This window comes from Sphaerodactylus townsendi, unplaced genomic scaffold (assembly GCF_021028975.2).
Source record: "Sphaerodactylus townsendi isolate TG3544 unplaced genomic scaffold, MPM_Stown_v2.3 scaffold_20, whole genome shotgun sequence".
NCBI lineage: Eukaryota > Metazoa > Chordata > Lepidosauria > Squamata > Sphaerodactylidae > Sphaerodactylus > Sphaerodactylus townsendi.
In genome coordinates, this window is record NW_025950363.1 from 507,501 (window position 1) to 532,072 (window position 24,572).

Genomic DNA, 24,572 nt, shown 5'->3' on the forward strand with positions numbered 1-24,572 from the left:
CACAGACTTTGTGATATACCCTGAAGATGCGCCACAGATGCTGTTGAAACGCTAGGGAACAAGATCCACCAGACCACAGCCACACAGCCCGAAAACCCACCAGAACCAATTTCTTCCACAGAGTTTCCCTAAATCACTTCCTTGGTGCTGAAACGTTCTCTCTCCGCTTCCAAATCGCTTAGGGATTGAAAGGCAGGGATTGGATACTGGCTTTTCATATTTCCTTTTATATTATATGAATTGATGATAAGTATATTGTATCTAACAAGATGCATCAAAAAATAAACATTTTAAAATTTAAAGTCCGAACGGCCGCGACTGATGTTCCTTTTCTTACTGCTTTTAATGACAAGAATATTTTCTTGCTCTTAATACCGCCAAACTTTAAAACTTACTTCTTTATACTTTGCGCGGATTGTTTTGTTACATCCCTGATTCAGAAAAGCACAGTGGATAAATAGTTTGTTCTTACCAACTGGCTGTTCTGAGGCTACAACCTGCTGCCAAGCTTAGGAATTGGCATGCTTTGTGGAAGCCAGGCAAAGCTATCCTTTGCTTAATAGAAACTGAGGATTGATATGTGCGAGGTTTCTTTTATTACTTCATTCATGGTGCCCCTTTCCCGCAAAGACTCAAGGTGGATTTTCCTGCTGTTGGAATGAGGTGTGTAGTTTGTAGCTAAGAGGAGGGTGTGGAATCTCGACTGGGAAAGTTGGAAGAGACCCCCAGGGCCGTCAAGTCCAACCCCCTGCCATGCAGGAACACACAATCAAAGCACTCCTGACAGATGGCCATCCAGCCTCTCTTTAAAAAAATCCCTCCAAAGCAAGCTGAGACTCCACTCACACTCCGAGTCCATGTATTCCATCATTGCTAACAGCCCCAACTGGCCAGGGAAGTTTGAATGTATCTTTTGCCTGTTGCAACTTTGTTTACATAGTGAGAGTGGTTCTAGGAGTATTCCAGATGTTCATGGACTGCAATTCCCATCAGCCAATTGGCCATGCTGGCAGGGGCTGATGAGAATTGTAGTTCATGAACATCTGGAGTGCCATAGGCTTGCCACCACTGTTCTAAGCTATTGCCCTTTCGTACCTTTTTGGTTTGAGCAGTTTAGCAAGTCTGATCTCAATTTGTCTTGCAGTGAATTTTATGAACCGAATGCACTCATGATGGAGGAGGAGGGTGTCGTAATCGCTGGCCTCTTAGTGGGCTTGAACGTCATTGATGCCAATTTCTGTATGAAGGGTGAAGACTTGGACTCTCAGGTGATGGATGTTTGATCAGCGTTTAATGGGGGGAACGTGTGTTGGTTTTAAAATAAAGCTAATTCTGAGTTATGAGTCATTGTGTTTGCCTTTTAGCGTGCTTAGAACTGTTGCATGAGATCCTGGAGCAGATCATTAGACAGGCGGTATGTAGAAGGGAACAGTGTGATTAATAAAAGTCAGCCTGGGTTTCTCAAAACCAAATCATGCCAGACTGATCTCATCTCTTTTTTTGATAAAGTGACACACTTGGTAGATGAAGGGAATGCTGTTGATGTAGTATTCCTAGATTTTAGTAAAGCCTTTGATAAGGTCCCCCATGACATCCTTGCAAGAAAGCTAGTAAAATGTGGACTGGACAATGCTACTGTTTAGATGGATTTGCAATTGGTTGACTGACCAAACCCAAAGAGTGCTCATCAATGGCTCATCTTCATCCTGGAGAGAAGTGATTAGTAGGGAGCTACAGGGTTCTGTCCTGGGCCCAGTGCTATTCAATATTTTTTATCGATGACTTGAATGATGAAATAGAGGGCATGCTAATCAAATTTGCAGATGACTCCAGATTAGGAAGAGTAGCTAATACCCCAGAGGACAGAGTAAGGATTCAAAATTACCTGGACAGGTTAGAGAGATCAGCCAAAGCTAACAAAATGAACTTCAACGGAGATAAATGTAAGATTTAGGCAGAAAAAATGAAATGCACAGATATAGGATGGGTGACGCCTGGCTTGATAGCTCTACACGTGAAAGGGATCTGGAAGTCTAAGATGCCTCCTTTCGTGGGAAATAAAGGAAAGTCACAATAACGTTCAAATCTTGCTTCCATCTTTCCCAGGTAGCTGGGTTTTATTCTCCATCAAACGAAACTCTCTGAAGTCTTAAAGGGCTGTGGCTGTAATCCAGGAAGATGAATAACACACTTGGAGCTAGCAGTGTGCACACATCAGAGATTTCCCATCTGTTTTCTTTTCAACAGCTCAGTGTGCCACATGGCAAGGTGCCCTGTGTCTAAAAAGCCATCAGGAGGGCTCGTTGCTGGAGGAGGAACTACATAGGAAGAGTTGGGCATCTGGCTCGTTTGATTTTATTGCCTTTTTAAAAAAACTGCCTTTGAAAAGAAAGAAGATTGTTTTTGACACGAAGCGTTGCAATCTTCTCTCGTAGGTCGGTGTTATTGATTTTTCTATGTACTTAAAGGACGGAACCAGTAGCAAGGGCTCGGAAGGGTAAGTACTTTTCTTCTGTCCAAGGTTTAGCCGTTTGCGTTGTCCTGCGGTGCTGAATTTCACTGGAAGCACTTACGTCGTGTAGTGGTTAAGAGCAGGGGCACTGTAATCTGGAGGACCAGGTTTAATTCCCCACTCTGCCACTCGAGCTGTGGAGGCTTATCTGGTGAACCTTAGCTTGTGCACTCCCAACACAACAAATTTGCAGAAGCAAGCCTTTATTGGCATAGACAGCAGTACAACAATAATAAAAACAGATTAAAAAGCATATACAATACAGGATATACATGTTAGGATGAAGGAAATGTACTGGCATTTAGTCATTTCCAGGAGAAAGTCTGCCACTATCATACAGAGAGACTCCCAACACATGCCAGCTGGGTGACCTTGGGCTAGTCACAGTTCTTTGGAGCTTTCTCGCAGGGTGTTTGTTGTGGGGGGAGGTTGAGGGAAAGGAGATTGTAAGCCCCCTTGATTCTCCTTACAGGAAAGAAAGGGGGATATAAATCCAAACTCCTCCTCCTCTTACTTTACCTTCCCTTTAATTATAGTCCTGCGGTGCAAATACAGGCTCAACACAACCTCATCATGTTTTGTAGTTTGTTGTTTAAAATGGTATTTGAAGTTGAAATGATTTGTAAGAGAATAAAAATTAAAATGCTTAGAAGCTATGTATGCTCAATTATTCTTCCTTCCCTTTATAACATGGCTTGTATCAGTTATATAAGCAGCAGTACAATTATCTCTTCCACATCGTGGGGGTTTGGGGCATGGTGCCCCACCCTGCCCTGTCGGAATCCCTTCTTCCTGTCACATATTCCAGCAATCTCTCTTTAGGTCCATGGCTCATTTCCTGTTCTTTCTGACCCTGAAAAGTATGACTTGTGCTTGACCTCCAGGCCAAAATAGGAAACTATGATCGAACCATGGTTTTTTAGTTCTGACTTGGGAGGGTAAGCACAAACCAAAGCTTGCAGGTTGGATGTAACTGCTAACCGTGGTTTGCCCAGAAATAAATGAGGAACTGAAATATGAAGGAAGGGGTAGCTACAGGCATGTGAGCTCAAGGCTCTATACATTGTGCCATAGGAATATAAGAAAAGTCATGCTAGATCAGACCAAGGCCCTCAAGTCCATAAATCTGTGGCCAACCAGGTGCTTCTAGGGAGCCCCCAAACAAGATGATTTCAATAGAATGCTTCAGCTTGTGTTCCACAGCACCTAATATTATTGCATGCTCATCTGGAGAGGATAGGTATGCATCACAACTAGTAGCCATGGATAGCGTTATCGTCCATGAAGATGCCCTGTGACCTCTTAAAGCCATCACCATATGCCATGCCATGACTCTGGCTTTGTTTGAACTAGAGGAAGAAGAAGAGTTTGGGTTTATATCCTTCCTTTCTCTCCTGTAAGGAGAATCAAAGGGGCTTACAATCTCCTTTCCCTCCCCCCACCCCCACAACAAACACTCTGTGAGGTGGGTGGGGCTGAAACAGCTCCAAAGAACTGTGACTAGCCCAAGGTCACCCAGCTGGCATGTGTTGGAGTGCACAAGCTAATTTGTTCACCAGATACGTTTCAACAGCTCAAGTGGCAGAGCGGGGAATCAAACCCGGTTCTCCATATTAGAGTGCACCTGCTGTTAACCACTACACCACACTAGTTCCCTTTGTCTTGGCAAATGCTGCCTTCTCCGGGTGTGGAGTTTGGTCTGGTGAAGGTTTTAATGCCTAATGTTTCACCCCATCTATGGCTGGCAACTTCAAAGGCACATCACAGTAAATTCCTTGTCTCTTTGTTGGATCTTAGTGGTTACTTTTTTTCTTTTACAATTCGCTGTGCTCCATTTCCAGAGACGGTCAAATTACTGCAATTCTGGACCAGAAGAATTACGTAGAAGAACTCAATAGACATTTAAGGTAAATAGCAGCTTGCTGTTTTGATTGTAATCTGTAGAAGACTTGGTTGGCTATAAAGCTAAACGCTTCACTATAATTACTGGAGATTTCTTTAATTTCCAATGTTACCGCCGTCAACAATCTGCAGGCAAAGGTCGATGCTTTAGAAAAATCCAACACGAAACTTACTGGGGAGGTAAGTGGCAGTGAAAGAATGCTTTGTTTTTCTGCTGGGTTTTTAGGGGGAGGAGCCTAGCTATCAGAGAATTAGATTTTGTGAAGACCTGGCAATCTGATTTGATAAGATCAGCGAATATTTCATATTCCTTTTGATCAGGCCAGTGTGTGTGCGTTCACTTGCTATCTTCTCTCCGAAAGCGAAATAATTTTTTTGTTAAATTACAGCTATGCTCCCGTGCACGTGTGCTGCCTCTGGGGGCTCACCAGAAAAAATAATAAGGCAACATCGGGAAAGAGGGTCTAATATAAAGTTAAAAGAAAACGCGATTGAGGCACCCAAAAAGGATACACTACATGGCACCCTATAGAGACAAGTTATAGTACATAATTTCTTTAACACTGCAAGGGTGCCATAGAGTGTAACCTTTTGGCATGCCTTCCTCACACGTTTTTTTTTTTTTTTCTGGCGGGGTTTGGATCCACCTCCAACGATTCGCTTCTTGTTTCCATCCACCTTCTGGCAAGTGTTTGGCTCCACCTCCAATGGCTGCTATTTTGGGGTTGCACCCAACAACATGGGCGAGAATTCCAAGGGTGCCCACAGACTTTAAACAGTTGGGAAGCCTTTTACTGTGACCCCAACAGATGGAACAAAAGACATTTTCAGATTCTTTCTGCTCCTAAGCCCTGATTGCCATAAACAACTTGCCTATAATTAAGGCAAGTCGAGCCTTCTGTACGCTATGACATCACACCAGCTGGCATGAGCATAACTTTTTAAAGCAGTGCTGAGTACAAAGGAAGTATCTGTTGAATCTAAAAACAATTCTTGTCGCTGGGTTAGTTGCCTAGCTTCCAGCTTGCCGCTGGTAAAACAATAGAATTATAACATTGCAAGGAGAGATGGAGAGAATCAAAGAAGAAAGTTCATACATGTTGGAATCCAACAGAAAGGTCAGTATGTTTATTGGCTGGGCGCTTCAGGTAGATTTGTTTCTCTATAGAAATGGGTTGCGTATTGGCTTACCTGGAAACCCTGTGTTCTTCGGTGCACTATCTGCTTCTGTTCTTTCTCTTGCAACACACTCTGTGTGTTGATCTGGCATCAACACACTGATAGGTATGGAATGGTCTGTTTCCAGAAAGGTTGGCTTTAACAGCCTTTTGGCTAATTTCAGCAGCCGAATCTGCTACTTCTTGAATCAGTTATAAAGGCTCTGATTGGAGAGCAATAAGAACTGATGTCTAAGGAACGTGCTTTGTAGTTTCTTCAAGTGGGGCAAACAAAATAGTGTTCTTTTCAACCACAGAACACCAGCTATAGAACTTAGGAATTTTGAGGGTTTATACATTCATTAATTCAAAAGATCTTAAAGATAAATATACAAATGAAATCAGTGGTTTTTCTGTTGGGATTAATAGACAGATCTCTGGAAAGAAAACATAGATCTTTGTTTTTATATATGACAACAACAGTAAGAATCCTATATGTGCAAAACTGGAAAACTCCAACTATACCTACAATTCAAGAATGGTGGGTGAAGGTGTTAGAGTTGGTGGAGATGGCCAAACTCCACTTCATTGCTTAAAAGAAAAATAATTTAGCTGTACTTTGGTCAACTTTGAAACTTGATAGATTTAAGGTGCCAGGAGCCTGTTGTATGGTCATAGTTTGCTAGTACCGATGCTGCTTTCGTGACAGGTTGGTATCGATATCTGATGTTGGGCAGGAGAGCAGGAGTTCATTAGAGACCAGAGCAAATGTGCTGCAACCAGTACCGAAGAGGCATCTGAATAGACCTGCTGCTTTGTTACTTCACAGACAAGGTTTCCCACCCACCCTGACACTCCAACAGATATATACCTAATTTTGCTTTCCTCTAACATCAGATCCTTCTGAAGATGCCAGCCACAGTAGATGCAGGCTAAACGGCCAGGAGAGAATGTTATAGAACACGCCATACAGCCCGGAAACCACACAGCACCCAAGTGATTCCGGCCGTGAAAGCCTTCGACAATATCTTGATAGACTATTTGGATAAAACAGGAAAAATGCATTGATCATTAGTAGTTTTGAAAGTTAGTGGATTGTTTATCAGAAGTATGATGTTTATCAGTAGTGGCTTTATAGATCCCATTTTGCTTACATTGGCCCCTTCCGCAGATGCAGAATAATGCACTTGCAATCCACTTTCACAATTGTTTGCAAGTAGATTTTGCTATTCCACAGAGTAAAAAATCCAGCCATGGGCGTATTGAAGGTGGATTGAAAGTGCATTATTCTGCATGTGCGGAAGGAGCCATTGTCAAAAAGCAAGCGGTGATTTTTTTAATGTTGATCCTCGGGGCAGACGAAATTGGGAGTCCATATGGTAAATGTACTTTTTTTCTTGTGATTTTTCTTTGTTTCTTTTGGGATGTAAAACTGTTTTAAGTACTAACAGAAAAAAAAGAACTCCAGTTACAGGGAGCCCCTCCTTGTCCTCACTGACTTGCTTGCGTTCAAAACACGAGTTTACATTATCTCCTAGCAGCTGTGCAACTCACAGTTTCATACTTGTTTTGGAGAATTCTTGAGTATTCTTTGAGTGAATAAGCTTGCTCATAGCAACACTTTCCACTTTCCATTTGCTCTTTGTGGTATAAGTTGGTAAAACCGCAAGGTCACAAACAAGACAGGAACTGCCGCATCGGCACGCCTCGAGTGAATGTAACGGAAACAGTTGAAGGAGGAAACGCTATCCACGGGCTGGTAAGTTTGGATAGGCAGAAGCTTGGAGCTCTAAAAAAACACTGCTGGAGAAGAGTCAGGTCAATCAGCCCAGATAAACATTGCGGTTCACAGCCTCTTATCATCCCCTGATCAGCACATGGCCAATGCTGACAGGGGATGATGGATGGGAACTGTGAAGTTCATGAACATCTGGAGAGCCACGAGGTTGCAGACCCCTGCCCTAGGGTCTCGTGTGGTCCTACCTTTTTCACACAATGAAGAGGAAATTTAAGGAGGTTTCTGCAGTAAGTGGGGACTCAATCTGTATAGCTCTGCCCCATTTACCTAGCATGAGATGCTGCTATAGGTGTAGGGCAGTGGTGGCGAACCTTTCACACTCCAGATGTTATGGACTACAATTCCCATCAGCCCCTGCCAGCCAACATCTGGAGTGCCAAAGGTTCACGTATGTAGGGCACTAATTCTATTCTTGTGCCAGCCAGGTACAGTGGCAACTTCTAGAAACCGGGCTGATAAGCATCCTTGAATCCAGAGTGTAAATTTCCATCTTTCCCTGTGGAATCCTTGGTCACACCTGTTAAGTAACATTGGGTTTCACAGGTGTGTAAGACTGTAGTGAAAGTATTAGGGGATTCAGAGACTTCTGCCACTCCAGAATTTCCATTCTTTATTCACCTGAGGCACAGGGAAGAAAAGATCAGCTTCCGAGACAAAAGATCAGCAAATGTTCTTTTGGCTAAAAATGAAAATGGTGCCGGGAACATTCTGATCAGCCTGGTTTTGTATGCCACAGGTGCAGTAGGATTTAGGTCTGAATCACATTGCAGTTGTTTTAAATGTTGATAAGATGCCTTCCAAGTGTTTACAGAAGAAGAGAAGAGTTTTGATTTATATCCCCCCTTTTCCTCCCAGCAAGGAGACTCAAAGGGGCTTATTTATCTCCTTTCTTCCTCCCTCCCCTGCCCCCCCCAACAAACATCCCAGTGAGGGTGTGGGTGGTGGGGCCAGAGAGAGCTCAGAAGCAACTGCGTGGACGAGCCCAAGGTCACCCAGCTGGTGTGTAAGCTTAAGTGCACGGGTTAATCTAGTTCCCCAGATAAGTCTCCACAGCTCAAGTGGCAGAGCAGGGAATCAAACCCGGTTCTCCAGATTACAGTGCACCTGCTCTTAACCACGACGCCGCTGCTGCTCCCTTATGTTTAAATAATAAACTTTATAATAATAAACAGCCCAGAAATCCCACCACAACCAATAACCTTCTTTATGCCTGGGCAGTGCTTGAAGTTTAAATAATAAACAAGGCAACCCATGTAGAAAGCTGCTAAGCTGGATGAATGCACAGTTTTGGGACCTCACACTACTTGGCTGGAATATTTTATCGTGAGCATCTGAGGCATAAGTGCTTGTTAGTCATTTCATTTCAACAGTAATGGCCCTAATGAAGATGGGTGCCCAGGGATTTCTGTGGGAGATTCTTTAATGGCACGTCCATATTTTTTGAGGGATAGAATGAGTGCTACATTGTGCTGAACAAGCCATCAACAACTTCCCATTCAAACTAGATCTGCAGAGGAGCCCGTCTCCTGATATAACCCTCGAAGATTACTGTGCTTGGTGAAGAAAAATCTGTTGGTGGTCCCTGGCCTGAAAGATGTCTGGCTTGTCTCAACCAGGGCCTTTTCAGCCTTGGCCCCCAACCTGGCAGAATTCTCTGCCTAGTGAGATCCGGGACCCGATGCAGTTTCCGGGATAGGCCTACAAGCTTCAGGGTTGTTCCCACTCCAGGCATATGGCTGAGTCACCATGGCAGTGGTGTATGCACCTATGGCCCGGGTGCCCGAAGTGGCACTCAGGGCGCCCTCTGTGGGCACGCACAGAGTGCCCCCCCCCACACACACATCTAGGGTTGGTTTTAAATAGCTGGAAGGATTATTAGCATTAAATCCAAGACCAAGTTTTGGGGAAGCAGTGTAGGTAACCCTGTTAAGCGCCGTTAAACCCTTACCTGATTTTCTGCGTGAAGAACTAAAATGCAATCCTTTACCTGGGGAGTAAGCTCAGTTGCTTAATAATGGGGCTTGCTTCTGAGTAAACCTCCTAGGGTCGGATTCACCAGTTGAAGAGCTGTAACGGTTGCTTCAAAAGCAAAGCCACCGACCACCATCAAGTTTGCATTCCCGAGGCAACGCACCGAGCCAACTGTTTTTCTTAAACTAAAACCTCAATATTCAGGTTAAATTGCCATGTTGGCACTTTGCGATAAATAAGTGGGTTTTGGGTTGCAATTTGGGCACTCGGTCTCGAAAAGGTTTGCCATCACTGCACTATGGGTTTGTGCTCTTCGTATAGCCTTTTTGGAAGGACAAGCAACAGTGCCCTTATTGAATGGGCGTAAGTTCCAGATTTCACACGTGTGTACTTCAATTTAGGATGTGGAAAAAGAACTGGAGGTCCAGATCGGCATGAGACAAGAGATGGAGCTGGCCATGAGGATGCTGGAGAAAGACGTTTGCGAGAAGCAAGATGCCCTGGTGGCTCTCAGGCAGCAGCTGGACGATCTCAGGGCCCTCAAACATGAACTGTCTTTCAAGCTGCAGGTGAGCAAGCAGGATCTGTGCCCTGGTCAGGTTCAGAAGAAGAGTTTGGATTTATACACTGCTTTTCTCAGCTGTAAGGAGTCTCAAAGCGGCTTACAAATGCCTTCCTTTCCTCTCCCCACAACAGACACCTTGTGAGGTAGGTGGGGCTGAGAGAGCTCAGAAGAACTGTGACTAACCCAAGGTCACCCAGCTGGTGTGTGTTGAAGAGCACAGGCTAATTCCTGAATTCCCCAGATAAGCCTCCACAGCTCAAGTGGCAGAGCGGGGAATCAAACCCGGTTCCTCCAGATTAGAGTTCACCTGCTCTTAACCACTACGCCACTGCTGCTCTCATGATTGCTACATGCTCTGAAGCCGTGGGACATGATGGATACGAAACAGCTTCTAACTGGGATCCAACCAGCTTGGGCCTTGCTCTGTGGAGAGGGTACCCCACTTGCTCCCAGTTACGAGCTTCTTTACAGCCCCCCCCACAATGAACTCTGTCAGGTTCTTGGTGTTGTTGCTTTAATACATGAACTGGGAACAGACCCTAGTATACCTTGCTTCATTTCCTGGTGCTCTCTTCTCCCCTCCCCCTGCCCCAAATCACGGTTCCGCCATTTCTTTTCTGTGGTTGACGATAACTTTGTGCTTTCCATTCAGCGTTCGAAACTGAATCTTACACCCCTTCCCAGGATTTTAACTGTGGTTAAGTTGGAAGCAGATGAAGAAGAAGAAGAGTTTGGATTTATATCCCCCCTTTCCGCAGGAGACTCCAAAGGCTGGATAATCTCTAGTTCCTCCCTCACAACAAACACCTTGTGAGGTGGGTGGGGCTGAGAGAGCTCCGAAGAACTGTGACTAGAACCAGGGGGCATCCATTGAAAATGCTGGGGGGAAGAATTAGGACTAATAAAAGGAAACACTTCTTCACTTAACGCAGATTGGTGTTTGGAATATGCTGCCACAGGAGGTGGTGATGGCCACTAACCCGGATAGCTTTAAAAGGGCTTGGACAGATTTCTGAGGAGAAGTCGATCTATGGCTACCAATCTTGATCCTCTTTGATCTGAGATTGCAAATGCCTTAGAAGACCAGATGCTCAGGAGCAGCGGCAGCCGCAGAAGGCCATTGCTTTCACCTCCTGCCTGTGAGCTCCCAATGGCACCTGGTGGGCCACCAAGCAGTAGAGCTGACTAGATGGACTCTGGTCTGATCCAGCTGGGTTGTTCTTATGTTCTTAAGGTCACCCAGCTGGCGTGTGTGGGAGTGTACAGGCTAATCTGAATTCCCCAGATAAGCCTCCACAGCTCAGGCGGCAGAGCGGAGAATCAAACCCGGTTCCTCCTCCAGATTAGATACACAAGCGCTTAACCTCCTACACCACTGCTGCTCCTACATCAAAGGGACCAATTTTTAAATTTAATTTTATTATCTAATTTGTTTCCATTCTACCTTTCTCCCCAGTGGGGACCTGAAGTGGCTTATATCACTCTCCTCTCCTCCATTTTATCCTCACAACCGCCTTTTAAAGTAGGTTAGGTCGAGAGCATGTGTGGCCATGCAGGCAGGGGCTGTTGGGAATTGTAGTCCATGGACATCTGGAGCACCATAGGATGGCCACCGCTGCTCTAACCAGTGCAGCGCAAAAATTCGTTTTGAGAATTTTCCAGGATGTAAACTTTCATGTGCCTTTTTGCTCACCTAGAGTTCAGACCTGGGAGTGAAACAGAAGTCCGAGATAAACAGCCGTTTGGAGGAGAAGACGAATCAGATGGCTGCGACCATTAAACAGCTTGAACAAAGGTAAAATTTGAGAGTTGCTTATTGTTGAAGTGTTGGTTGATAGATATATATAAATAAAAGCTGGTGTTTAATATACATATTTTAGGATGTTTGAAACCAGGGGGATACCGCAAGCATTTCAGGAAAGCGTTACAGTGGAAGAGGAGAGAGTCCGCTGGTCTCAGAATTAGCATGACGCGTGGGTAGCGGAGCGCGGGAGGTGGGACCCCTCACAACCCCACAATGACATAAAACCAGCTCAAGCTTTAAGAAACACATATGAAACTGCCTTTCACTTCTTGAACTCAGGACCTTCGGGTCCATCAAAGTCTGTGATGGGGTCTGCAACCTGCGCCTCCACCAGCCATGCTGACAGGGGCTGATGGGAATTGTAGTTCATGAACATCTGGAGAGCTGCAGGTTGCAGACCCCGACTCTACTCAGACTGGCAACTGCTGTCCAGGTTCTCAGGTTGAGAATTTCACATCACCTACTACTTGGTCCCTTTAAAGGAGATCCTGCAGATTCAGTCTTGTATGTTGATTTTAGCTGATCCCTTCCCCCCCACCTCACTTTGCAAGAAGAAGAAGAGGAGTTTGGTTTTATAACCCACCTTTCTCTCCTGTAAGGAGACTCAAGGGGGCTTACAAGCTCCTTTCCCTTCCTCTCCCCACAACAGACACCTTGTGAGGTAGGTGGGGCTGAGAGAGTTCCGAGAGAACTGTGCCTACTCCAAGGTCACCTATCAGGAATGCAGGAATGCAGAAACACATCTGGTTCACCAGATAAGCCTCTGCCACTCAGGTGGAGGAGTGGGGAATCAAACCCGGTTCTCCAAATTAGAACCCCTACACACACACAGAACACACACACAGTTGGAGAATGCCCTGTCCTCCCAAAGCAGCATTTTGGGACACTCAGTGGTGGCACTAGAAAGATGGAGGCAGGAAGTTTCCCTTCTGGTAATGGAAGTGCTTTCTGTCTGCCTCGCAAAAGTCAAGTAAACCGGACATTGTTGTATCGATACATCAGCTGCCGTTGATTTAAGTCTTGCTCAGCAAAGATTGAAAGATGGTTCTTAACATGATATGGTAATTCTTGCATTTGGAACAGAGCAGAACATTGTCGTACGCAGTTGCTGGGGTCGGCTGAATTAACTGGTGTTTTCTTCTGCTGTTTGTTTCCTCCTTCTCCCCCCACCCCCCCCACCTTGACTCCCCGTGTCATTATAACACCCTTTTCTCCACGTAGCGAAAAGGATTTGGTGAAACAGGCAAAAGCCTTGAATAGCGCAGCCAGCAAACTGATTCAGAAGCACCCGTAGGCTCTTTCCCTCCTCTGCTGCCGCTGGTCCCCTCGCAACTCTGACATCTCGACTCAAGCCTAGGAAAATCAAAATGCGATTGATAACGTTTTAAGTCTGGCGTCTAAATTTTGTCACCTAAAGTTGACTTGGAACTTGGTGAATTTTTTAAAAACCCGTTTTTTGGAGGCGAAGTGGAAGCGTTAGCATCTAGTCCTAACCCTACTCCGGTTATATTTTGTTTAAGCGATAGTTTAACCCGTAACTGCCCCTGTGAATTACAAACAAGATGAAAACATGTTGCTCTGCAATGCCAAATGTATCGCAGAACAACCTTATAGCCTTCTTTAAAACACTTGATGTCATACTGGGAAGCTGCAAACAGGCCGTTGTGGGTTTTCTGGGCTGCGTGTGCGTGGATGGGTAGTTTCAACGCCTAACGTTTCACCTCATCTGTGACTGGCGTCTTCAGAGGCATGTCACTGCGAGACACGTTTCTCTCCGTGGCACAGTGCAAAACCTTTCCCCCTGGCAATATCAAATTTGAGGGTGGGTGGGTGGGGTAATCTTTTGCTTTGCTTCCTTGTTAAATTGATGAAGCAAATATGTCCGTACAGATTGAGAGCCCCGCTGGTATAAGCTACGCTCCCTTAGCATTCGCTGTCCCATCTGGTCTCAAGGCCAGGAAAAACATGTCATCACAACTGGACAACTTGCTGTTGTTAACCGAAGGCTTGTCTGCACTGTACGTTCTTCTTCCTGGGCATTTTTCAGATTTTATGTAACCAGGAAACATATCTGACCTTCAGCATCTGCGCACAGCCTGCCAGCCAGAGAGTACGCCGTTTCCCAGACATTTTAAAAACACTGCAAATTGGCCAGATTATACCCCTTCATTTCACAGTGCCATCAAACATGTTCCTGGGACTTGTGTGTTGCTGGTCAGTGCAGCTGGGGGTGTGAGATTGGGGCCTAGCCTTGATTCCTTCCTGGCTTTCCCCCCACTTCAGTTGGGTGTAGGTTCCAACGCGTTGTTCCGCCATTTCTGTGTGGATTAGCGCTTCTCATCCAAGCGCCTTTCACAGGTGTCAGGCTCACGGCCCTACAGATGTTATGGACTACAGTTCCCATCATCCCCTGCCAGCATGATGGGCCAACATCTGGAGGGCTGCGAGTTTGACACCTAATGGATAACGCCATTGCTTTCCTGACATTTCCTGTGCCCGGGCATAAGATGATATGCAGAGGAAGGGGGAAAAATGGAGCAAATAAATAGTACGCTGCAAATAATGTAAAGTAGGCAGGAACTGGAACAATCCAGTGACAAGCCCAAGGCAGTTCTCATCCTGTCTGTTAATGAAAAACCATTTGTTTTAGGTGACATTCTTAGTGGCTGGCTTTAAAAAACTATAAACCCTCCTAACCTTTGCACTGCCTTCTACCTCTATTTCCCATTTAAAAAGCCAGCCATCCTCTTTAACTGCAGGATGCTGATACTACCCTGCCCGTGATGTAGTATTTTACAGAACAGTTTATAGTGGTTTTTATCTTGTTATCGAAGAGAAGCGAAGAGAATTGGTGGTGGATTTGCTGCTGGTCCGTCCAACATACAATAGCTCGTCATTTGGAGTTTCCTTTCTCACTCACTAATATTTGTATCTAAGACCTTGGGTTCAGGTATCTAAGAAATGTGGCAAAATAGCGAGGGACAAACTGAAAAGGAGAAAGTCTCAAGAGGTTGCTCTGTGGGTCTCAGAATAGGATTTACAGTGCTACCCTAAATAGAGTTACTCCAGTTAAGCCCATTGAAATGAATGGACTTAGACTGGAGTAGCTCTGTTTAGGGGTGCACTGTTAGTGTGTAGCTAGCCGTGCCTCCAAGGCGCTTGAAGTCCATTTTTCTGAGTATAAATAGTTTACTGGTTCCTGGGGGATGTCCCCCCATATGAGTTTTCCAGTTAATTGGAAATCTTTGGTAGGAAAATTAATACCTAGGAAGGGGGAACCCATTTGCTGACTTTACACCTAGTGGACTTCAATCTCGTACTCTCTTTTTACAACCTCGTAGCTTGTAAAACGTTTGGCAGAGCAGTTAAAAGCAAATCAGTGCTATAGAACTTCCCTTTGTGTGGCCTGTCTGAAAAGATAGCCAGTTTGGAGCAGAGTTCATTAAGACAGCCTTTAAAATTTTAACCGAAGACTTGGCAGGGCAGGAAGCAAGGTGGGGGTGGGGAAAGCGTTTCCTCAAAATTCCCGGATGTGCGGTTAGGACTGCTACAAACCCTCCCCTTTTGAAACTTAGCCTTACACTCCCACAGGATCAAAACCTGCTGGGTGATTTCTAAAGGGGAGCACCCTGGATGGCTGATGGACCTCTAGGGTGAAAGGAGAAGAGCAGGCGGGCGGGCGGGGTGGACGTCCCTGCCAGAATTATAGGTACATGGTGCCTTTCCAAAGGAACCATATCTTGATCCATTCCTGGCCCTCCTATCAGTTGAAGCTACTCTTTAAAAACAGCCCAGGGAAATCCAGTCACCCACTGAAGGCCCCAGTTTCCAGCAGGAATAGATTGCAGGTTTGCAATCTGCAGCCAGAAGCAATATGGATTCATATCATCAGCCCCACAAGTAGGGCCAATTGGCCCTGCTGGCAGGGGCTGATAGGAATTGTAGTCCATGAACATCTGGAGAGCCGCAGGTTGCAGACCTCTGGAATAGAGGATCCCTCAAGATAACATTCAGAAATCAAAGCTGTCCAAAATTAAGCAAATGGAATGAAAGGCCCAGTTAGGACGGGGAGGAATCCCCCTTACTAAAGCGCTCTTGGTAAAACATCCTGGTCTAGGCGGGGGGCGAGGGGGGGGGGAGCTGAGACCTCCTGCTTCCACTTGGTCTCTTTCCTTCCCCTTCCCTTGTTTTGGACTGCTGAGCTGTCGTCAACCTACCTTCTCTGTAATCTCTGTATCCAAATGGGCACATTGAACAGCCTTCGTCTTTTTCACATGTTCGGAGATCGTGACATGGGGTGTCTTCAGGTCAGTGACACACCCCCACCCCCACCCACCCACCCACTCACAGTACGCTCTGAGCTGTGTGGAAGACTCCAACACAGGGGTGTCCAATTCTGACGCTTCAGATGTTCATGGACTACAATTCCCATCAGCCCCTGCTGGCATGGCCAATTGCCTGCTCAAGCAGGGGCTGATGGGAATTGTAGTCCGTGAACATCTGAAGCGCCAGAGCTGGACACCCCTGCTCTACCACATGCCTGCCTCCTAAGCTTCAAGTTAACAGACAGGCTCAGTGGATAGTGTCAGGTTTCTGTTGAGCATCGGTCGCTGCCCGTGCCACACTCTGGCTCGGCCGTTATGCTGAGAGTTGGCACTTGGCTGGCGAGCGCACGTAGACCGGAAGTCAACCTCCCTGTTGTGAACATATCACCCTTTCCCGCGCCCCAGGGGTGCCTCCGTGGGCCAAGAGATCAGAATCCCGGTCCCGTGACGCTTGCGTCCAGTCGAGAACCCTTCCCTGCTCATCCTGATGTGACAGTTGTGCGAGAGACCAGACGAATGCACTAATTTTTTTAAATTATAGTTAGGTAATCCCATGATGCAAGTTCCAGTTACATGTGTAAAGCTGCAATGTAACGTACCTTTTAAAACAAACAAACAAAAATTGACTTAACAATACTGTGTACTTGAGGTTTGCTTTGACTATGGATTAAAAGTGATGTTTTATGTTTCTCATCTAATGACTGTAAACTGTAGTAATAGAATAAAAAAAACTGAAAACAGAAGTTTCTTCTGCCTGGTTCACCGGCATTTTGACTTTTCCTTTAGATTACTTTTTAAGTTCCCTCCATTATTTGCCGTTCCCGCCCTTCGTTTCTCTCTAGCCCTACCCACCCACCCAGCCACCCCTCCACCACATTTCTTTTTCATTAGCCTTGTTTGTTTTAATTTTAATTTTAATTTGTTGCTTGAACTCAGTCTTCCTCCCCCACCGTGGCTTTTGTTTTTATCACAAGTTCATGTGGCTCAAATCCAGATTGCAGCAGGCCGAGCGCGAGCGGCAGACTCTGGAAGAGGACAACCGGCTCTTCAAACTGGAGTTCGGGGACAAGATCGACAGCCTGCAGCTGGAAGCGGAACAGCTCCGGAAGCAGCGGTGAAGAGACGATGGGCTCTGGTCTCCTTTGGGAGGGCGTCCTTGGCTGAGGGGGCTTTTCTCCGCTCCGCAGGGCAACCGGCATGTGTTGTGTGACAAGCCCACCACCCCGGTCAAGGGCATGAGCTCTGAACCTCCCAGCGGCAACACAGATTCTATGTTGTGGGGATCCATATGCATGAGTGGATGACCGAAGAGGCAGATGGAATCCTCTCAATAAGCGGTGTCTGTGTCTTTCAGAGCTCTTGTCTGAGTTCAGTAGAACCTGTGTGCCAGACACGTTGTCCATGCAAGTGTAGACTATGTAAGACTATGTAGACCAGGGGTCCCTAACGTGGTGCCCATTGGCATCATGGCATTGCTGGCCTTTTGTGAACAGGTCAAGTGCTTTTAGAGTCACCATGGTGTAGTGGTTAAGAGCAGGTGGATTCTAATCTGGAGAACCGGGTTTGATTTCCCACTCCACCTAAGTGGCAGAGACTTATCTGGTGAACCAGATGTGTTTCCGCACACTTACATTCCTGCTAGGTGACCTTGGGTCAGTCACGGTTCTCTCAGAACTCTCTCAGTCCCACCTACCTCCCAAGGTATCTGTTGTGGGAAGAAGAAGAGAAAAGAGCTTGTAAGCCACCTTGAGTCTCCTTGCAGGAGAGAAAGATGGGGTATAAATCCAAACTCTTCTCCTTCTTCTTAGAAAGTGAGTTGGGTTTTCCACAGAAGTGCCTCTGGTTGGCCTGTTTGCGCAGGGGATTTTAGGCTGTGCGAATGGACATATAAGGCTTTGTAAGCCCACACAGGGAAGGCTGCTGGTGAATCATATTACCTGTCTATACCTGTCCAGTCCTGTGTGTGATACACACTGCGATCATGACATGTGTTTGCATATACCTATTTGAGCACTAATGTGCGAAGTAGCTGGAGGAAGTGGTGTTGCATTCTTGTTCCTCTCCTTCTTCCCCCCCCCCCCCCCAACTATTTTAGGAAGAACTGAGAGGAAGAGAAGACGAGGCATCTTCGCTATTGGACAAGGCATCTTTCTGGATTTGAGGAATGAGTAGAGGGGGTGGAAGCCGTGGGTGTTTGTGTCCTGTGCACGTCTTTGCGATTTTCAGAAAGAGTCGAAGTTGAACTCATAAGTCAATAGCTCAGGGATTCATACTATCAGTCTCCTGCCAGCATGGCCAATTGGCCATGCTGACAGAGGCTGATGGGAATTGTAGTTCCTGAACATCTGGAGAGCCGCAGGTTCCCTACCCCTGATCTAGGCCTAGCCCCACTTTAAAAAAAAGAAAAGGAATCCAGCTAGCAGGCTTATTGGTATGACTTGGTTGAACTGTTCCATGTACTCGTATCATTAATTAGAAACCTGCCTTTCTGAGAAAAAAAAAACCATATTAGATGCTTGCACCTTGAAAGAGGTTTCTCTGATCAGAGGTCTCCTTCCGTGAACGTTCTCTTCTGCTTTGGTTCTGAGGTGTTGCCTTTAAAATCCTCATTCCAAAGATTCTTTGAAAGACCAAGTGCGTTTTTCTCCTTTCTGCTTTTTTCCCCCTCCTCTTTCTTTGGCTTTTTAAAATCGAATCCAGTAAGCTGAAACGCATTCTTACAAACACTTTCTCCGTGTTGCTTCTGTAGGAGTCAACTCGAACAGGAATTGAAACGCTCACGAGACCGGTTGTCGCCTTCTCGCTATGGGATGCAGGAAAACAAGAGCTTGCCCAGCCAAGGCAAGGACTTCCCAAAGACCCGATCAAGAACGGTAATCTCCTGGAATTTGTAGCAGTGCCTTCTTCCATTTTATAGGTTGCTTTGGGAACTTCTAAAGCTGAAGCTGGATGGCACAGAGTAGCCTGATCTCGTCAGATCTTAGAACAGGGGTGGGCAATTATTTTTTCCATGGGGCCGCATAAGAAACAGAAAATATTGTGGCGGGCCGGGCCAAAAGGCCGGGGGGCGAGGCGCTTTTGAAAGCCCCGCAGAAGCCGGCAGCCAAGGCAACTGGATTCTGCGGGGCTTTCAAAGTCGCCTCGCCCCCCAGCACAGCAGGGGGGCCAGTCAGGGTCATCCGGCGGGCCGGATGTGGCCCGCGAGCCATATAATGCCCAGGTCTGTCTTAGAAGCTAACCAGGGTTGGTCCTGGTTAGTACATAGATGGCAGATGATCAAGGAAGTCTACCGTTGTTGTGCAGAGGAAGGGAACAGCAAACCACCTCTGAACATCTCTGGCCTTGAAAACCCTATGGGATTACCCTGCGGCAACAGCCACTTGATGGCACTTTTCAGCCCTCCAGTTGAAGAAGAAGAAAAAGAGTTTGGATTTATATCGCACCTTTCTGTCCTATAAGGAGACTCAAAGCAGTTTACAAGCTTCTTTCCCTTCCTCTCCCCACCATAGGCACCTTGTGAGGTAGGTGGGGCTGAGAGAGTTCCAAAGAACTGTGACTAGCCCAAGGTCACCCAGCAGGAATGTAGGAGTGCGGAAACAAATCCGGTTCACCAGATAAGACTCTGCCACTCAGGTGGAGGAGTGGGGAATCAAACCCGGTTCTCCAGATTAGAATCCACCTGCTCCTAACCACTACACCACACTGGAGCAGGGCCAGAATACAGTGCCAGGTTTTTGATGGCAAGACAGTATATAGTAGTGGTTAGTGCACAGGTCCCCCAACGTGGTACCAGTCAAGTATTTTTAGGGAGCGGGCAGGGTTAGGAAGGGCTTTTGCCCAGCAAGGTTTCTGATTGACTATTGTCGTTTTGATAGGCTGTAGATTTTTTCAAAAAACATTGCTTTGACAGTAGCTGCCACCAGAGCGCAAGGGGCAACACTGTCTTATTGAAGTTAAGCTATGGCAATCATCTTGTGGCTGGCTTCGCCTCCTGCAGCAACCATTTTGTGGCGGCCATTTTGTTCCTGTGCCCACCATGCTGTGACAGCGGTGGTTAGAGGATCAGACTGGAATGTGGAAGGATGGGCTGAAATCCCTGTTCTTCCGTGGACGCTTGCTAGGTGACCTCGGTTTGAATCACACCCTCTCAGCCTTGTCTACCCAATGAGATTGTTGTAGGGATAAAAGCAGGAAACAGGGGGAAAACTATGTGCGTTCCCCGGCACTCTTTGAAGGAAAAATTGAACAAGAATGCTCTGGATAATTCAACCTTGATTCTCGTTTCTGCCTCTCTTGTTAGGATTCTGGAAGCAAACTCCTGGAAGAAGATTCTCAGCGGAGAACGTCAACGAAGGAGGAGAATGCAGGACTTCCAATCAAGTACGGTCTAGATAAAAATTAAGCTTCCTCTTCCTCGTTGCTTTAGCTTCATCCTTTCTGATCAGTTCATTTTAAGTAATCATGTAAATATTGGAGACTGAAATACAAAGGCCAGTTCTATAGGCACGGTGGGACTTCTGGACCTGTTTCTAGCATTGCGTTCCCATTAGTTCTTTTCTTCCCCACTGAAGATGTTTCAGGGTTAGTAGACCTGAAGTAAAGAACAACGGCAGGGTGTTTTTTCTGAAGACAGTAGTTCCTCTGCAGCTGAGAAGGGGATAAGTTTGTGTGAAGTTTGTCCTTCTAAAATAAAGAAACTAGAACGTGTTTGCAAGCCAGTTTACAGGATATTAAATGTGGTTGAAATGTCATGCAGATATCTTGTTTCCATTGCAGGACGCCTCCTAGCGGACAAGAAGACCACGTAAGTAATTATTTTGCTTAACGTGGGGCAAGCAGGAAATCCCTTGAAGAATTTTCCACGTATTAAAACAATGAACCTTTTCATAGTTTGGTGTCTGTGTAAGCTTTGGTTACGGGGAGCTAACATTTTTTATTTGGAAATGTTGGTTAATGGGTCGTTTTCATTGGTTTTCTTGCACCTTAACATTTGGGCAGCCATTTCTGACAGGAAGTGAATGAGCCTTATTTTAGTGAAAAGGACCCTTCAAGGAGACTACATTCCTTGCCTTCTCACCATGAGGAGTACCATGTGTGTGGTCTGCTAATTTGACAAACAGGCACGTAGCTTTCTCTGTGCTACCACAGCAGTGCCTTTAGACCAGTGGTGGCGAACGTATGGCACAGGTGCCAGAGGTAGCACTCAGAGCCCTCTTTGTGGGCATGCGCAAACAGAGTGCCCCCCCACATCTAGGCTGGCCTGGGCTCGATTATTAGCATTAAACCTAAGACCCAGTTTTGGGGAAGCAGTGTAGGTAACCCTGTTAAGTGCTGTTAAACCCTACTGATTTTCATGCGAAGAACTAAAGCACGATCCTTTACCTGGGAGTAAGCTTGGCTGCTGGCAATGGGGCTTGCTTCTGAGAAAACCTTGCTAGGGTCGTGATTCACCCATTGGAAGAGTTGCATGGTTGCTTCAAAGCAAAGCCACCGACTACCACCAAGCCTACTCCTGAGTAACGCATGCCTCAGAGCCCACCATTTTTCTAAACTAAAACCTCAGTATTCGGGTTAAATTGCCGTGTTGGCACTTTGCGATAAATAAGTGGGTTTTGGGTTGCAATTTGGGCACTCGGTCTCGAAAAGGTTCGCCATCACTTCTTTAGACTGTCTGGGCCTAATTAACGTAGTAATCCCTGTGTGCATAGCTACACAATTCTATAATGGCTGCTTTGCGCAACTGCAGATCCCCTTGCCCGGGTGAAAGTTAATCGTGAAGAACCAGATTTAACTCCTCAAGGAGAGGTAGGTTTATAAAACCTTATCCAAGATATCTGGTACACAGAGTGGGAAGATCAGTGAGAAAACTTTGCAGTCTTGTTTAATGCCTAAATGTTGGTTTTTGTTTCTGTCTGAATGGTTTAGGAGCAGACTTCTGGCCCTCGGAAGTCCCAGCCGTGCCAGCTGTGCCAAGAAGAAAGCACTCGAAACCAAAAGAAGGCGAGTTTAACTCAAAGAGCGGAGTAGCTTTTTTAAATTTGCCATCAAGTCGTAGCAGTGGAGGCTTATCTGGTGACCCAGATTAGCTTGTGCGCTCCAACATATGCCAGCTTGGGCTAGTCACAGTTCTTCAGAGCTCTCTCAGCCCCACCCACCTCACAGGGTGTTCGTTGTGAGGATGGGGAAGGGAACGGAGATTGTAAGCCCCTTTGAATCTTCTTACATGAGAGAAAGGGGGGATATAAATCCAAACTCCTCCTCCTCCCGCCCCCCACTGAGCCATGGCCTCTAAATGACTCAAAGCCAACTAGCATCTGAAGCTGACATTTGAGCCATTCCTCCCAAACTCTCTCAACATGAGCCTTAGGAACGGGATAGGCTATAAGTTGAATGGCTACCCCTTGCCCCGCATGAAGGGAGGCCCTGAGCCTTTTAGAACTGATTTAGCCATGTCGTAGATTGTAATCTGGGGTTTAATTTCCAGCAAGGGGCTACCAGGTTTGGTAGGAACAAATAGTTGCAGAGGGAAGCCTGTATACATCTGGCTGAAACGTTAACCAGTGAATGATATGCTCGGCTTCAGTGCAAAAAGTGTACCAGAATTAAGTGTACCTGGTTAAAGTTTACGTCTTTATTTCTCCCTTGTGCAGAATGTTTGCAAGAACTGTGGCGGGATCTTCTGCGAGGCCTGCTCAGCGAACGAAATTCCTCTCCCATCCAGCATCAACCCAGAACGGGTCTGCGACCGGTGTCATAAACACTTGATGCAGCAATATTCCGCAAGCCCCTCGTAAAGTCTCAGAACCGCGCGTTCTGCCCAGCGTCACTTGTGCCCACCAGCTGACCTCCACTGTGAAACACCATCTCTTCCAAATGTCTCTGTGGCTGATGGGAGAGATGCTTAAAGAACTCCTGCAGGACCAGGGGCATGACATAATTGCACTGACAATCCATCTATTAACTATAAATGTTTGAGGCTCCTTGGTGAGCCACCTTTTGCAGAATTTCACTCAGTTTCTTGCCTTCACTATGAAAGAGTTCAGGTTCTTGTGCATCTGCGCTGGAAGCAAGTGCTGTAGGCTGGGGTGGTTTTTTTTGCAGGCATGGAAGACATTGTTGAACTGCCTCTCTTTGAATTTGGAGGTGTATCAGAGCTCACAGCAAGGGAGAAGAGTGCAACCCATGAGCCTCCGAAAGGACGCATGCAGGGTACTCCTTCCCGGAAGTCAGTCATTCCGCACTGGTTCCTGGAAGCCACGTGAACTAGACAAAGTTCAGTATCAGCCGCTTCCTAAGGAGGAGCTTGCAAATGCACAGAGCCCTACAATTTGTACTATCTTAGTTACACATGGCAGATACCCATGTTCTACTTGTTGAGAGGCCCTAGAATTGCATATGGAATTGCATAACCCCAGAAAACAAATTAAAGGTAGTTGTGTCCACTGAGGCACCACAAGGAGCCTTATTTTTTATGTTTCCTCAGATTAATTTTTGTTGAGGCTCTGATTTTGTATGTGCTGCAAAAATTTATTCCACCAAGCTCCTTGAGGGAGTGACGTGTGAATTGCACTGCACTTTTTTTTAAAAAAAAACTGCACAGTCTGCAAGTTTGTTACCAAAAAACTTGACCAAAATCTGTAAGGTGGCATTTTGAACTCCCTAGTGTACCTATTTGCAGAATGGCCAGGGGGTGAGAGCATCAACTGATTGTGAATTCTCTTGAGTCAGTAGAGTGGAACTTGAATCCCGAAAACTTTTCCTGCTTAAGTAAAAACGTGCCGAGTTTGCGTATTCAGGTTGTAGATGAAGCAGGGTCATATCTATTCGTGCAAATTTAAAATGATTTCAGTGAGTTGGCGGATAATTTCTTTACTGTAAACTAATGGATTTTAGGAATGTTCAGTTTTACGAGAATATGCTCTGAAACAAAATGGAGCAAATATACCTCTTATTGGGGTACCAGCCGTTTAGTAGCTTCAAAATTGCTGCTTGGACTTTCTGTGAACCACATCACGTGCTTTGTGGTAAGAGGGCTGCTAACTGGAAACCTGCAGAATGTAATCAGATCTTAAGAGAGCTGGTGTTTTATCACTGTGATGTTGTGCAGACAATCAAATATTTATGGAAGTACAGTGTGGTTCATTTTACCTTCGTTGTGCTACCTTTAATGAAGCAGGGGTGGAATGTGTCGTCAAGGCAGTTACTTGCGGCGATTCCCGCAGGGTTTCCAAGGAAAGAGACATTTGAAGGTGGTGGGACATTACCTACCTCCATGTGTGCCAGAGCTGTGAGCTCTGGGTTGAGAAATACCTGGAGATTTTGGGAGTGGAGCCTGAGGTATAACATCAGAGGCCACCTTCCAAAGGCCAATTTTTCCAGGGGAGCTGATCTGTTACCTAGAGATTGAATGTAATAGCAGCAGATCACCAGCCGCCACCTGGAGGTTGGGAACCCTACCATGGGCAGGGAGAGTTCAGAGAGAACTGACTGGCCCGAGGTCACCCAGCAAGCTTCATGTGGGGGAGTGGGGAATCAAAC

The 24,572-nt window shown here is 46.1% G+C and overlaps 1 protein-coding gene across 1 annotated transcript in view; it reads left to right on the top strand.

The window, feature by feature from the left end:
• LOC125425183 (RUN and FYVE domain-containing protein 2-like) overlaps positions 1–24,181 on the top strand; it is a 48,257-nt gene extending 24,076 nt beyond the window's left edge. The window contains exons 4-16 of the mRNA XM_048482737.1: positions 1,145–1,268; positions 2,436–2,497; positions 4,354–4,419; positions 5,423–5,447; positions 7,226–7,330; positions 9,742–9,909; positions 11,603–11,700; positions 17,029–17,148; positions 18,784–18,907; positions 20,335–20,414; positions 20,811–20,838; positions 21,960–22,034; positions 22,685–24,181. Of these exons, the coding sequence (XP_048338694.1) occupies positions 1,145–1,268; positions 2,436–2,497; positions 4,354–4,419; positions 5,423–5,447; positions 7,226–7,330; positions 9,742–9,909; positions 11,603–11,700; positions 17,029–17,148; positions 18,784–18,907; positions 20,335–20,414; positions 20,811–20,838; positions 21,960–22,034; positions 22,685–22,828 (1,219 nt within the window). The 3' untranslated portion in view covers positions 22,829–24,181. The remainder of the gene's footprint in view (positions 1–1,144; positions 1,269–2,435; positions 2,498–4,353; positions 4,420–5,422; positions 5,448–7,225; positions 7,331–9,741; positions 9,910–11,602; positions 11,701–17,028; positions 17,149–18,783; positions 18,908–20,334; positions 20,415–20,810; positions 20,839–21,959; positions 22,035–22,684) is intronic.
• The last annotated feature ends 391 nt before the right edge of the window (positions 24,182–24,572 follow it).